The sequence below is a fragment of the Seriola aureovittata genome, chromosome 12 (genome assembly GCF_021018895.1).
Source record: "Seriola aureovittata isolate HTS-2021-v1 ecotype China chromosome 12, ASM2101889v1, whole genome shotgun sequence".
In the NCBI taxonomy this organism is placed as follows: domain Eukaryota; kingdom Metazoa; phylum Chordata; class Actinopteri; order Carangiformes; family Carangidae; genus Seriola; species Seriola aureovittata.
The window spans coordinates 6,897,560-6,912,212 of record NC_079375.1 but is presented as its reverse complement, the minus strand read 5'-3'; the positions used below and the strand labels follow the sequence as shown (position 1 = coordinate 6,912,212).

Sequence of the window (14,653 nt, the reverse complement as noted above, 5' to 3'; positions counted from 1 at the left end):
GACTGGATTTTGCTGGTTGTGACACTGTCATGGTGATAAAATCTGTCCACAGACAAACTCACAGATAAACATCTGCCAAAGTGCTCAGAACCACGTCTGGTAGTTCCGGCCGCAGTCGGTGTCTCCAGCACCACATATTTCCATTATCACTCTCACACAGCTTCAGTTCCCTCGTCAAAACAAAACTCCAGAGAGCTGCGATGTTCAGTTCTCATTCTCCCCCTCGACTCAAAACACACCTCAGCAGATAGATGGCGCCTTCGCTCGGGTCTTTTTGGATCCACGCGGTTTATAGACATATCGCCACCGACCAAAGACCCCCAGCAGTAAAACAAGCGCTTGTGCTCCTGGAAGGAAAACCACAGTTTATTACAACTTGTGGTTTGATTTTGTAGCATTTTAACACTGGAATCACCAAAGTAATTGATGAGATCTCACAGGGTGAAAACATTGTCAAACTGTTCCAGTGCGGCAACAAGCTCGAGCAGTTAAGACGACTCTACAGGGTCAAAAAATGCCCCTCAGGCCAGTCAAATTTATTCACAGAGAAAACAAAGGCAAATGTTCAGACTACAACCCAAACTGTCTGTTCTAAACTTCGTAATAGTTTACAAACACTCTTCCTCATCTAACCTCGAAACTATGAAACGTCCAGAGGACTGGACGTTTCATAGTTTCAGCTTTATTATCATCATCATCTTTATCATCTTAGGGTGGGGTGACCTTTTCCCCCATCTCTCCATCAAATCACAGAATGTTGCATGCAAGTATTAAAACTGGTTTGGCTTGAGTTTTACTTCAATGATGTTGGCTGTACCTCAGTTGAGGATTAAAGCCAAGATGCTCCGGAAAAACAGCTCAAACTTGTCAGACTTAAGTCTGTAGATCTGTAGTTTGCACAAGTACAAATCTGGAACTGCAATACTCTTTCTATAGTCGTATAAATCCACAATAAGTGTTTGCAAACGCCTTCTGAACATCATTCGTTTTGAGCTTAAGCTCAACGTACAAATCTTAGATACAAATATAATGCAAAAGTTCATTAAAACATCATTTATACACAGTTTGTTGACACACAGTCTTCTTCTGTGCACAAGAGACCTGATCTGAACAGACCTGAGGTTGACCAGAGAGCACAAAGAGATACACAATTTATACATGATTTGTACATTCTTTGTTTGTTCCTCTGTGCATTGACACACACCCATCTTTGAATTTGGCTTTAATTTTGATCTCAGCTACACACCTGTAAAGTTTTATGGGTGTATCTTGCACTGTGGTGATTCTTTCGCGGTGATAAAATCTGTCCACAGACAAACACACAGATAAAAATCTGCCAAAGTGTGTAAAACCCCATCGGTGATAGTTCTGGCATGAGTAGGTGTCTCCAGGACAAACATTTTGTCATGACACACACACAGACACACCCACACAGAGTCTCACAAAGTGGAAAAACCAGCCCTATTGTTGCAGCTAGTAATAATATCTTAAGAATGAATGTAAATAGAAACTAAAATAATTTGTCTATATGCTTAAACAACAAGTTAATATAAATAATGTAAAGTCCGTTTTCTATCTCCTGCACCTACATTAAAACGTTCTGCAGCCAGCTGGGCCACAGACAAAAGTCATTTAAAAGTATAAATCGTTTAGGCTGCTGATTTTTCTGAAATGAGCTCAGCTTCACTTCCCTGATCAGAACAAAACTCCGGTCAGCTGCGATGTTCAGTTCTCATTCTCCCCCTCGACTCAAAACACACCTCAGCAGATAGATGGCGCCTTCGCTTTGGTCTTTTTGGATCCACGCGGTTTATAAACATATCGCCACCGACCAAAGACCCCCAGCAGTAAAACGAGCGCTTGTGCTCCTGGAAGGAAAACTACAGTTTATTACAACTTGTGGTTTGATTTTGTAGCATTTTAACTCTGGAATCACCAAAGTAATTGATGAGATCTCACAGGGTGAAAACATTGTCAAACTGTTCCAGTGCAGCAACAAGCTCGAGCAGTTAGACGACTCTACAGGGTCAAAAAATGCCCCTCAGGCCAGTCAAATTTATTCACAGAGAAAACAAAGGCAAATGTTCAGACTACAACCCAAACTGTCTGTTCTAAACTTCGTCATAGTTTACAGACGCTCTTCCTCATCTAACCTCAACCTGCGGTGCTCACCAGAGGTCTGGACGTTTTCGTCTGTAATTACTGATTATTACCAACATTGCAGCTCCATTGTTCAGAAAATCAGCCAAAAGCTTTGACTCGTTTATCATTGTCAGGCTTGTTATTGTAGTTGTATTATTATTATTATTATTATTATTATTATTTTTAAGGCTGCAACTTACTGTTATTTTCATTATTGATGAATCTGCAGATTATTTTCTCTATGTATTCTGTAAACTAATTCTGTTTGTAGGCGTGAAGTCGTAGTTTGCTTGTTGTCTTATGACCACCGTTCCTGTTCGGACAAGGTCATTACAAGTGTGACAGGTGTGCCAGGTAAATGAATCAATGATGTGATGCCCTGAACAGGAGTAAATAATAGTTTCAGCTTTATTATCATCATCATCTTTATCATCTTAGGGTGGGGTGACCTTTTCACCCATCTCTCCATCAAGTCACAGAACGTTTACATGCAAGTATTAAAACTGGTTTGGCTTGAGTTTTACTTCAATGATGTTGGCTGTACCTCAGTTGAGGATTAAAGCCAAGATGCTCCGGAAAAACAGCTCAAACTTGTCAGACTTAAGTCTGTAGATCTGTAGTTTGCACAAGTACAAAACTGGAACTGCAATACTCTTTCTGTAGTCGTAGTAAATCCACAATAAGTGTTTGCAAACGCCTTCTGAACATCATTCGTTTTGAGCTTAAGCTCAACGTACAAATCTTAGGTACAAATATAGTACAAAATATACTTAATGTGTCTAATTAAGTTCATTAAAACATCATTTATACAGGTTGTTGACACACAGTCTTCTTCTGTGCACAACAATTTTGGACCCAAAATGGACCCGACAATTTTCAAGACAGAGACCTGATCTGAACAGACCTGAGGTTGACCAGAGAGAACAAGGAAGATGCAATACAATAAATAGAGCCGCCACCCGTGACGCCAGTCCACATGTTGGCTTTCTGACCCGTGAGTACTCAGCAGTCATTACTACATTATTACATCAGTACTCAGCAATCAAAACACAATTTATGCATAATTTATACATTGTTTGTTGACACTCAGGTTTCCTCTGCGCATTAACACAGCGTACATGTCTTCACTGTATCAAACAGGCCACAACTTTCCTCCGGACTCTTTCAGGCTCTCAGCTTGACGGACAGTGTGAGGACACTCAGCAGGAGAAGCAAAGCTGCCAGGGAGAGAGACGAGAGACAATCAGAAATGATCACAAAGAAAAAACAAAAATCATATTTTCTCATTTAATGTCCGATGCAGATAGTTTTGGTTTTATTTGTCCAGGTTTTGAGATGCATCTTTGAGTTTCTTCCCTCTATCCCACTTCAGTGGAGGTAAGTGGAAATATACTTTGAGATACTCAGACTTCACAGGAAACCAAGAGAGTTTTGGTTATAGAATGTTTATATTTCCCAGTAACTCCAGTAACTTTTCTATGAATTCACAATTTCATATCAGTTTCTTTCTATGATATTTTAGGAAACTGTAGGACCTATGCTGGAAGTGTTCCTCCAAATTTGGTACAAATTGTAAGGGAAAAAGAGAAAGTTAGTTCCTACAGTTACTATGTACCTGCCCGTTACATTTGAGTTTTTCAGAACAAAAATAGGAAATTGACTCACTTTATTTTCTAGGTCTGGTGTGTGGAAATGAGGTAATAATAAGTATAAATGTACGTACACTTGTAAGTTAACATGTTATAGCATGGAGTGTGTTTTATTTGTTGATCATCATCACTTTGAAACACGAAACGAAGGAATTATGATGTTAGTTTTTCAAGGAAACTCCAATGGATATTGATGATTATTACCATTAATAATTACAACCAAATTGCACATTCTTGGAAATGTAATAGTAATGAACTGCTAAATATCATTGAATTCTTTTGGAAATTATGGAGGAAGGTTTCCAGGATATGAGCTGGAAAATACAGGAGCCTCAAAAGAAAGCATTACTATTCTCTCCTATTAATTTCCCTAATGTTGCTTTCACAAATCCCTTTGGACATGAACTCAAATGTCAAACAGTGTAAGTAAAGCTGAGGTTGTTGGGGGGGTTTGGTTACTGTGAACTATGCAGCTGCTTTAATTAATTGTTGTACTGTTTGTAAGACCATCGAGATGTGGAGAGTCTGCATATGCGTTAACTCAGGAGCGTCTTGAATAGAGCCTCTGATGTTCTGAGTGTAGCCTAAATAACGGCGGTGTGTTGGTTACCGTGAGGGTAAAGAACACTACTGGCTCCTGATGTTGTTGTGGTTGGTGCTGGTGTGGTGTTCACAACGTTGCTGGCCGGGTTGGTGATATTCAGAGGGCCGCTGTTCAGGGTGCTGTTGAAGGCGCCGATAACACCTGAAGAATAAACACCAGGAATAAGAACATTGTGAAGTTAAGGCATGTCCTCACTGACAGCTGTGCGGATGAGTCGTTAAAACTCTGAATTAAAGGGGAGCATTTAATTCACCTTAAAGAACAGCTGAAATATAATGTGAATCAGTAGCAAATTGAAAGAGAGGGTAGTAAATCCTTGCAGCTCTCTGAGGAAGAAAGCTTGGCCAAGCTTAAAAATGAGTGATGATGTTATTGGTGTGTGTGTCCACTTACCTCCAGTAACAGTGCCACTCCCCAGCAGGATGGAGAAGGTGATGGCATGGCTGGTCCTGGTGCTGGTGGCGTTCACACCGGGGACGTCGAACTCGCACCGAATCATGTCACCCTCCACCGAGCCTCGGATTTCTCTCACTATCTGTAAAGGCGAGGTTATGTAATATGTAACAAGTCATTTTCCTTATGCGTGAAGGATAAATTAAATACAGTGTTTGTTTATCCCTCAATATGTCTGTACAATTAAGACCTCACCGTCTCTGTTGGACTGAGCATACTATCTGTGTTGTTTCTCTGCATTGTGCGGAAGAAGAATGTCCCATTGTTTGAGCTGTTTTGAGCACAGATGAAGAGCATGGTGATACCCTGAGGAAAAAAGGGAGAAATATTCATTATAGTGAAAACAAATGGCAAATTACGATGTCAACAAGTGTTTTTTATTTTGCAGTAAAGTAATCTGAAAAGCTCTAAAGAAATAACATTATAGTTATTTGATCATATTTTAAGCTTGTTTTACCCACAGGACAAAACTATGTCAATTTACACAGACTTGCTAGTTCAATAAAAAGTTATAGCCTGTGTAAACATGAACATGTAATAAATGTACTGATAGATTAGACTCTCATATTTTTTGTCAGTAACTTCCTACTACTCAAAAAGTAATCTATCTGGCCAAATATCCCCTGGTTTTTAATGCGAGCTTGCAAGCCCTGCTGGCTATTTGGAGAGTTACATAAGCACATAAGTGGCTTCTAAAGTATCTTGCTAGCTGTTAGCATAGTTAACTGAATTAGCTTCACAAGCACTTATCCACAAAGTCAGCCTGATTCTGCTTGGTTTGCAAGCTGTTCGGACAGTTAAGGAAACATTATTAAATGTTGGCGTTATCAACTCCTACCAAGCAAATACATGTCTAATGGCCGTGTCATGTTTTCACAAATGTCTGTATTCAGGTGGTCATGAGTCACTGTTGAATGAGACCAATAAAAGCATAAATAAAGGAGCATGTAAATTTGCCTTTGCTGGGAACATATGGACGTGGTTACAGAGTGTTACCTAAGATGATGGATGCTGTGTGGATATATTGATCATTAACCTGGTAGAACATTGTAAACTTGTGGTTTGGATCACTGGTTGACTGTTTAAGGGCAACTTCCTCAAAGAGATATTTGACATTACAAGATAATTGCTGCCCAGACACAGTATAATATTTGGTCTCTGTGTATCTAGACTGTTTGGGGAATGTTTGTCAGATTTGGGGAAGAGGAAGTGGTTTGGCCGGGCCTCAAGTTCTTCTGAAGGACCAAACCTCTTCTTAGTTTCTTCTGGATGATTCAACCCCTGATTTTGGACTATTATGTCAACAGGTCACTATAAAGAGTCAAAATCCAAACAAAGACCATTCAATGTGAGTGTCTCTCAAAATGTTGAAAAATTAAATATTCTGTTAATCTTCCTACTAAAAGTAACTTCCTGTGAAAGAACGTCTAGTTTATTCCAGATTATTGAAATTCGCTACTTCTACTTGCTTTTTTACTTTTAACCTAATGTTAATGTTAATTAGTCATTTTACTTGCTTTTCCCACAAGAAACCTTTTGTTTGGTTCGATACTGTTTGTATAGTACCAGCACCATTAATGTCTTCAGTTGTTATGAGCAGAAATAAATTCTTCTTGGGGAACGGTAATGACCTAAACCATAGACTGACCCAACCGAATGTAACATAAACATTATTTTAGTTTTGTAGTGATTTACCACAGATGCATTGGCAGTAAGTCCCAGTGCGACATAACCCTGTGAGTTTCCTCTGAGCTGGATGGACAGGTCAGTGCCGTTGGGAGCCATCGGGGTGCTGGTGTTCACAGCCCCGAACAGGCAGGTGCCGTTTCCTGCGGGGTCACAGTCTGCCGGTGTCTCCACACACAGTTTAGTGCTTCCACAACCATCCCGAGTGATGTTCACCTGGTAGACACACAATACACTCAGTGACACATACGGCAACAGCAGACATTTAACAGCTTCAGCGATTTGCAATTAGTCCCACTGAGCTAAAGTATGTCCTCCTGCTAGACAACAAAGACCCTCTCATGCTAAGAAATAATATGTTTCCAATGCACTGATTTGCCCTTAGGAATAAAACCTGTTCGTTTACTGCACTGTTTTTGTCCTCTAGAGCAGAGAGGGGACATTGAAATGAGTCAGTACTTGCTAGCTGATATGTTTGTGATAAGACATCAGTAGAATTGGTGGTGGCCGAGTTAAAGGGGCACGCTCCCTTTTTTTATTTTTTATTCATATAAACTGAGTAAAGCTGCTTCTTTGACCAGGACCTAGAACATGTGCAACACAACAAACTAATCAGCATTTCTCAATAAAAGCGTACAGAGCAAATGTGTGAAATGTTGATATTTCACTCAACAGCTGAACATGTGAAGACAATATAAACTGAAAATCATCATTGTTGACAGCTTTATAGACCCCAACATAAAATCCTTGTATTGTTTAGTTGAGACTTAAAAAGATGTATTTGGAAATTAATCTTTGAAAGTGAAAAAATACTGAATCAAGCTGAGACGATTAAAGCTCAAACTCAAACAGCTGGTAAAGTTATTTTCTCATTTTAGCTGATAAAACTGTGAAAATGATCGTTAAGCAAATATTATAGTTTATGTGTTTAAAGTGCAAAGTTCAAAATGGTATTGCGGTGTTATATACTGAGAAAATTAAGCTGGGAGAAAAAACCAACCGTTCTATTAGTGGCAAATGACAAATGCGCCGTTCCTTGGACACCTGGTGCCACAAAAACCATCAACGCAGCAGCCAACAGGATCAGTCCTCGTTCCATCCCTGCCAGGCACACACCAAAAATAAAGGGAAAGAAATTTATTTGTTTGCTTTGCTGTGAACGTACTAAAATTTGAATGATAATATTTCCTGGTTCCCTCACGTCTGTTTGTGAGCCAAACCTATCCATAACTACCCCAAAATGGCTATTACACCTTTTTCATTTTTCTGTGGAACTAAAGAGGCAGACAAGTAATCTCTTGTATCTCTTGTATGAATCATTAACTCAAGCACATTTATAGCAACGTTCAGAAAGAAAGAAAACCACCTTTAATAACTTTGACCATCATAAAAATTACTACTATACTACATTAGTATTATAGTATGTAGTATAGCATGGAATATAGTAGTAAATACTAATTAAAGAGACAATCTGGCCGTCTTCTCCAGACATTTAAGGTTAACAAAATTAAACATTACAAAATTAAAACAACCATTTTTCATTTCTGATCACCTGTACACAACAATATATTTCAGGGTTTGATTGATCATAAATCATCATAGTTTCTACAGTACAAAAGGAAATGCAGCTGTCTTTCCACTTCTTACTACTTCCTACTACTTTAACTTGAGTTCTTACATTTAACCTCAGTAAACTAATATATAAAATATCTAAAACACTGAAAATGTATAATACCATAAATTAAAAATAAGTATTGAAGATAATCCAAACATAAGAATATGGATTTGATCCAGATTTGAGAGACTTACTTAAAGTGTAAAAGTCCAGTGTTGAGTTGAGACAATGTTCTTTGTCCAGTTGTTCCTGCTGAGTGTGTTTGATCCCTGTGTGGGCGATTTAAATCTGCAGTGGTCGGTGCTTTGCTGATAAAGCTGCTGGTGGTGATGCAGGGGGGAGGGAGCTTTTTGCAGCATCCTGCAGAAGGCGTGGCTTTAGAGGAATTCACCTGACTGACTCCTTGTCCTGCAGGTGTGTGCATTCAACAGTTTCTCCAAAAAACAAGCAACGTCATTGCTGTGAGGAAATCAATTTTGCAGCTCGCAGAACAGCATTTGTTCACCACACAAACACTTCCGTCAAGAAGAGAAGAGTTTCATTCAGAGTTTGGATAATAACAGCTAATAAATATACAATATTTGCTCTTTTGGTTAATTATTTACCTTTTTACGAGGTGATATTTTACTTTAAGTCCCCCTATTTAGCATTTATAAGTGGTATGCAAACATATAAGAAAATGTATCTATAAGAGCATTTTAAGTGTTGAATCATGTAGAATATTTGTAATTTGCAATATTTTTAAACACAGAGGCAAAAAGTGCTTCAAATCATTCGAAAGATAAATGCATCAGAACAACGTGAATAAAATGTGATAAAATTAGAAAACAAACAGATGGGAGAAAAGACTAAACTTACAGTAGTAGTTACAATGTAGTTATTAGCTGACCAGAATTCAATAAAGGAAATACAAATGCAGTTTGGAGAGCACAATTTAAAATTAAAGTATGAAAAAATGCAGGATCAAAAGTGAAGCAGAGAATACAAACTTATTTGATGGAGTGTTTTACAAAACCTCTTTTTTAAGGAGTTTTAGTTTTTAACTGTGTAAATGCGTAACGCTCGATATCAATACCGGTAACATCATAATTAAATAGTTGTAGGTCATTAACAGTGCGCTGTAAAAGGTATGACACCATGTCACAGACACTGCGCTGACAGAAACCGGCCTGTTAGGTGTCATTACGTCAAATGGTATTTTCCTGAAAGGCAACAAACGCTGCAACTTCACATTCCTGAGAGGCTTATTATGATTTTTAATGTTTCCACCTTCAGTCTTCCAGTAAGAAAAACTTGGTTTCCTGAAGTTGTGAAACCAGGATATTACCTCCCTTAGTTTACAGTAAAATCACAACAGAGAACACCTCAAATACAGCGGTACATTTAACAAGAGACAATCACTACAGCATGTAAATCTATACAAACCTTTAAATGCACTTCAATGGTGCATAAAAAAGGAGATTCATTCACAGTGGCTGAAAAGCCTCTGAAACTGTGTTTAGTCTCTAAACCTCTGAACTGTCTCCTGAGACCAGGACTGATCACATTACCTTTGTTCTTACTCGTTCTTTAAAACAGGAGAAAGAACAGGAGAAACTGTGTGACATCTGGTAGAAACCCCCATTATCTTACAAAAGGTCTAAAGCTACAAAAGGAAAGGTAGTGAGAGAACCAGTCTGTGGAACTAAATCTCACCTGTCACCTACCAACACACCTGCAGGCCTATCGTTCTGCTGAGCGAGCAGTCAGACTTTTGTTTTCTCAAAGTGTTAAAGTGTATACTATGACAATACAAAGGACAGGGTATCGCCTGCCAGGGTCCAGTGGAAACAGTGTAGTAGATGAATAGGAGCTAGAATATCATTATCCACTAGGAGTTAGGAAGTTAAGACCTGCTCATGTCAAAGTTGTTTCCTCTGTAAAGACCAAATATGTAATGTAAATTTACTCACATTGTGTACTTTAGCAATTGTTTACTTGAGCATTATCATTCTTTAAACTTAAACGTTACCACTTTTCAGAAGGAAATGCAGCATTTATTTCACACTTTTACAAGATTTTAGCCACAAAAAATACAAATAGGGTTTGTTTTCAGCAGAATGAGTGTTTGTACTTTTGATACTTTAAGTTCGTTTTGCTGATAAAAACGTCCCTCCTTTTCCTTTAGTTCAATTTGAATGTGGAGCTTTTACTTTTAACATTCTGGTATTAGTACTTTACTTTAGGTCTGAACACTTCCTCCAGGACTGGTAAATGCTTTGTAAACATTTTTTGTTTACAAAGGTGTTTTCAGGTTCTCTGTTTGAACAGACTTCTTTTCAGTTTGGAGTCGGGAGATGCTGCTGGCATTTGTTGAACTCACCAAAAGCATAAAAGTGTAAGATGTCAATCAAGCTCAGGCTCTTTATTTGTTCAGGACCTAGTTTCTAGGATGAGCTTCCGCACAGAGTCACACATTAACCCAAATCAGCCTGAAACGAATAGTTATTTTCATTATTGATTAACCTGCTCATTATTTTCGCGCTCACTCGATCAATCACTTGGTCTATAGGCTACATGTCAGTCAAGACAGAAAGATGCCCCTGAAATGCTTTCCAGATTCCTCACACTCGTACAGGGTTGCATGTGAAGATCGTTAGTACCTCAAAGAATGAGGAAAAGCTGCTGTGACGAATGGAGAAAAAATGTGTTTGCAGAGAACAGTGTCTCTATTGTCTCAGTGCTGTTAGTGTGAGCGGCTCATGTTGACCTTTTGCTTGTTTCTTTCTCATTTGTAATTAAAAAAATGCTACGTTTACTGTTATATATGGATATGTGGACATAGTTTGTTTTTTTTAAACTAAATACATTTTCATATTTAGTAAGAGCTTCCTGAAATACAGATTTAATGCAACCAAAATGATTCATATGTTAAATGATAATTCTTTGTAGATGGGACTTCTTTTAAATTGAAAATTATAGTTACAACTATAGTTACAGTTCCTACTACTACTACTAGTTAGTGCTATAGTTAAAATTATTGAAATGCTTAGTTTTAACAACAGTAAGTGTCTGTTGTCATGTTAGCGTTTGTCGAGGCCATGATTTGAGCTAAATGCTGATGTCAACATGCCAACATGTTTGGCAGGTTTAATGTTTGCCATCTTAGATTAACGTGGTAACAATTGGTAATCAGCTCCAGTTCTTCTTTGTCTCTTACTGTCTGTCTCTGCCACAACCAAACAGTCTCACACTGCACTTGGCACAGTTCAGTTAAGGTGTGTATTTTGGTCACAGTCCAATCCTACAGAACAAACAGGATGACTCTGATCGACATGGGGACGATCAAACCTGAACAAACCTGCGGTCTGTTTGATGAGGGATCACTGTCACTGATACCTGTTTTAAAGCAAATGTCCTACATTGTGAATGAGCTGCTCACAGTTTTAGATGCTCCTGAAGGAGGAGGATCACTGTTGTGATGTTGCTGCCTTGTGTTTAGTAGAGGTCTTTCATCATTAAGACATGTTATATTTTGTACAGTTTCCTGTCATCTGACCTTGAGAGCAGTTATTCGAACAGGAAACATTTAAAAGTGTTATGTAACCTAAAACTATGTCTGTCACCCAGTTTCATACATTACATACATACACTTCAAAACACAGTCATCTAAACGATATAATTGCTGAGGTAAATTCCCCTTTCAAACTGTTAATAGACCGCAGACTGTATAGAGCAGTATAGATTTAGTGATGTCAATCACAGGTTTCAAAATCGATGATTTAACCGTCTGGAGCCAGGATCCACTTTAATTCCTAATCTAAAGATCTTTGTAATGAAGCCAAATATTTTTAAGTCTCTCTCTAATAAGGTACACATCAGATTAAGTGAAATTAGCCATTATGATCCTCATGTCTTGCTAATATAATTTATTGACTGTATTTTAAAAAAGAAGTTTTCTCAGTCGCTTCAATTCAGTTTCCAAGTTTTCTCTGAAGCAACATCTAGTGGTCATTAGATGAACTGCAGCTCCAGTGTCAGGCACGTATCTCTACTATGTTCTTATTTAGCAATCCATTTTAAAAGGTTTACTATATTTGAGTACTGAATTTCATATAATAATAATAATAATAATAATATACATTTTATTTATAAGCACCTTTCAAAACAGCCAATGACACTTTACAAGGCAAATAAAACATTCAGAAACATAAACAAGATAAAACAATATATGATGAATTTCCATTAAATATTATGGAAATTCTTTGTATATTCTTCTTACTATTAAATTATTATTACATTTTCCTGAAATGATTCAATAGAAATGATTGAATGAATTGCCATGGATGACTCTTCATGACTTCAGAAATCACAACATTATAGCTCATAATTTTCACTAGTATAATTAAATATCTTAATATCTACTAGATAGTGGACATGACAAAAACAGGAGGTAAATTGAAACAGCGTTTCTTGTTGTAGCTGCTCCAGGTGGAGCTTGTTTGATCTATTGTACATACAGTTATGTAGTTTCATTATTTCCCAACCTAGGGGTCGGGCCCCTCCAAAGGGCCACAAGATAAATCTGGAGGGTCGTGAGATGATTCATGGGAAAGGAAAGAAGTAAAAAAAAAAAAAAAAGTGTAGTTTCACAAATTCATATAAATGTTTTTGATTTCTCTCTTATCTTTGCTTTTTTGTGATAAATTAGATAAGTTGACTTTTTTGGGCCTCAGACAATTATCTAAATATGTGAGAAGTTTAGAAGTGAAATGTCTTTGGCAAAAGAGTTCAAAAGAAAAAGTAACAAAAAGGGGGAAGTGGACTTTAACAACCTAATTTATTTTATAAACTAACTAAGTAGTTATACACAGCTGGTTCAGCTCTCTGCTACCCCCCAGTGGTGATCAGGTATTTTACTACTTTTACTGCGGAGGTGACGTTAGTGACTTATTTCGCTCCCTGTCCCTGTTGCAAAGGTCCTCATGCATTTAAAATCACTGCTGTAGCATCAAGTGAACAGTAGTGAAAAGAAAGGATTGAATGAATCATTTTTAGTAAAGTTTAAAATTCAAAGACATAACGGCATCCTGTTTCAAAAACTCTAATAATTTATTTGTTCAATAGAAAGAAACCCGCACCATAGAAAAGAATGTTTACCCATATAAAAATAGATACACTTAAAATATAAAAAACAATGGTGAAAACACACAAAACACTAAAGTAAACCATTGCACCGTATTCTAGAAACGTTTAGAAGTCGTAACGACTGACTTTAAACCTGAGACAGACATGAGGGAGGCGACGCCTGGTTAAAGTGCGCTGAGTGAAAATGCGTAACAGTAACAGGTGATTATCAGAAAAACCAACAATCAGATGATTTAAGTACAGGAGTTATTATCCTATTATATTATATAGATTATATATAATCTATATATACTATATTATTCTTCACCCTGCTGTATTTACCAGTGTGTTTTTGGTCCCTGAGCGTGCTCGAGCTCATACTGAATATTTATGAAATAAAAGCACTGCTCCATGAGATGACACAACACACACACAGTATGTCTATTGGAAAGGCACAACATGGACTTAAAGAGTCCTACTCAGAAAACAGGCCTAGTTTTACCCTACAAGTAACACCCGTAATATAAAGTAACATGTTCCACCATGAATCAGAAATATATATGTTAAATATATGTTTTAAATATATATTTTAAAGATGTTACCTCTGGCACAACATTAGTAAATCATTGTCATGAGGCATTAACACGACACTAGCCGTCTCTGCACTGGATTTCAGATCATTTCAAGTCAGATTTTGTAAGAAATCTGCTTCACAGATTGGGTGAAAAAAACAAAAGCAGAAAAAATTATTTTACATAAGGCAACTAGAGAATCTCTGAAAGATTTGAAAATGTCTGACTTTAGTGAAAATGTCTAAGAATATTTAAAGATACTATAATTAATGAAATTCTAGATATTGAGGCCTTAAAGGGCCATGCAGGTCATTCTGGTTTTATTTGCCCAGGATTTCAATGTTTCAGCTTCTTCCACAATACAATATAATGGAGGCAAATACAATTACGCTGTATAATATATTATGCTGCCCTCAGCTCTGAAGAAAATACATGTAAAACTTCAAACAGCAGAATCTCTTTCCTGACACAATGTCCCCATTACTCCATGTTACACAGTCGGCCCATTGATGCATGGGACACACTATCAACAATATTTATTCGGGGCCTTTTGTGTGGTTGAAAGAAATAAAGTGATAGAAATGTTCTTGCTGTTAACTTTTCAAATTCACCCATTTTGTACTTTTTTGGGAGGCAGAAATCTCAAAACCTGGGAGTTGATTTGATAACGTGGTATCGCAGCTGTGCAGGATCAGTCCAGTAACTTAATTTACTGTCAACAAATCTTGGTCTTTTCATGTAATTTGTTCACAATAAAGAAAACGGCGAATAACATTAAACTTAGATATACAGCCCGTCTTCCAGCAGAGCGCCGGATCGAGGTCGA

The 14,653-nt window shown here is 37.5% G+C and overlaps 2 protein-coding genes across 10 annotated transcripts in view; both read right to left on the bottom strand.

Annotated features, from left to right (window-relative positions):
• Window positions 1–2,532: 2,532 nt before the first annotated feature.
• LOC130178681 (putative ferric-chelate reductase 1) lies at window positions 2,533–8,499 on the bottom strand. Its single transcript, XM_056391118.1, has 7 exons — window positions 8,344–8,499; window positions 7,535–7,635; window positions 6,544–6,750; window positions 5,044–5,154; window positions 4,789–4,930; window positions 4,402–4,536; window positions 2,533–3,359 (listed from the first exon to the last, which is right to left on the bottom strand). Exons 2-7 carry the CDS (start codon window positions 7,631–7,633, stop codon window positions 3,307–3,309), a joined length of 747 nt encoding a protein of 248 aa, XP_056247093.1. The 5' UTR covers window positions 7,634–7,635; window positions 8,344–8,499; the 3' UTR covers window positions 2,533–3,306.
• A 3,757-nt stretch (window positions 8,500–12,256) lies between these two features.
• The window catches only part of LOC130179104 (uncharacterized), a 28,965-nt gene continuing 26,568 nt past the window's right edge, over window positions 12,257–14,653 (bottom strand). For all 9 annotated transcript variants that reach the window (XM_056391851.1, XM_056391855.1, XM_056391854.1 and 6 more), the window contains one exon: window positions 12,257–14,653. This exon is cut by the window's right edge and continues 1,688 nt beyond it. In XM_056391851.1, coding sequence (XP_056247826.1) covers window positions 14,608–14,653 — 46 coding nt within the window. In that variant the 3' untranslated portion in view covers window positions 12,257–14,607.

Excerpts from the sequence above, each read along its gene's own strand:
- LOC130178681 (XM_056391118.1), bottom strand. The coding sequence starts at position 7,633 with ATGGAACGAGGACTGATCCTGTTGGCTGCTGCGTTGATGGTTTTTGTG. Across the intron at positions 6,751-7,534 it reads CATTTGCCACTAATAGAACG|GTGAACATCACTCGGGATGG; the intron begins GTTGGTTTTTTC and ends TGTGTCTACCAG. Across the intron at positions 5,155-6,543 it reads TTACTGCCAATGCATCTGTG|GGTATCACCATGCTCTTCAT; the intron begins GTAAATCACTAC and ends TTTTTTCCTCAG.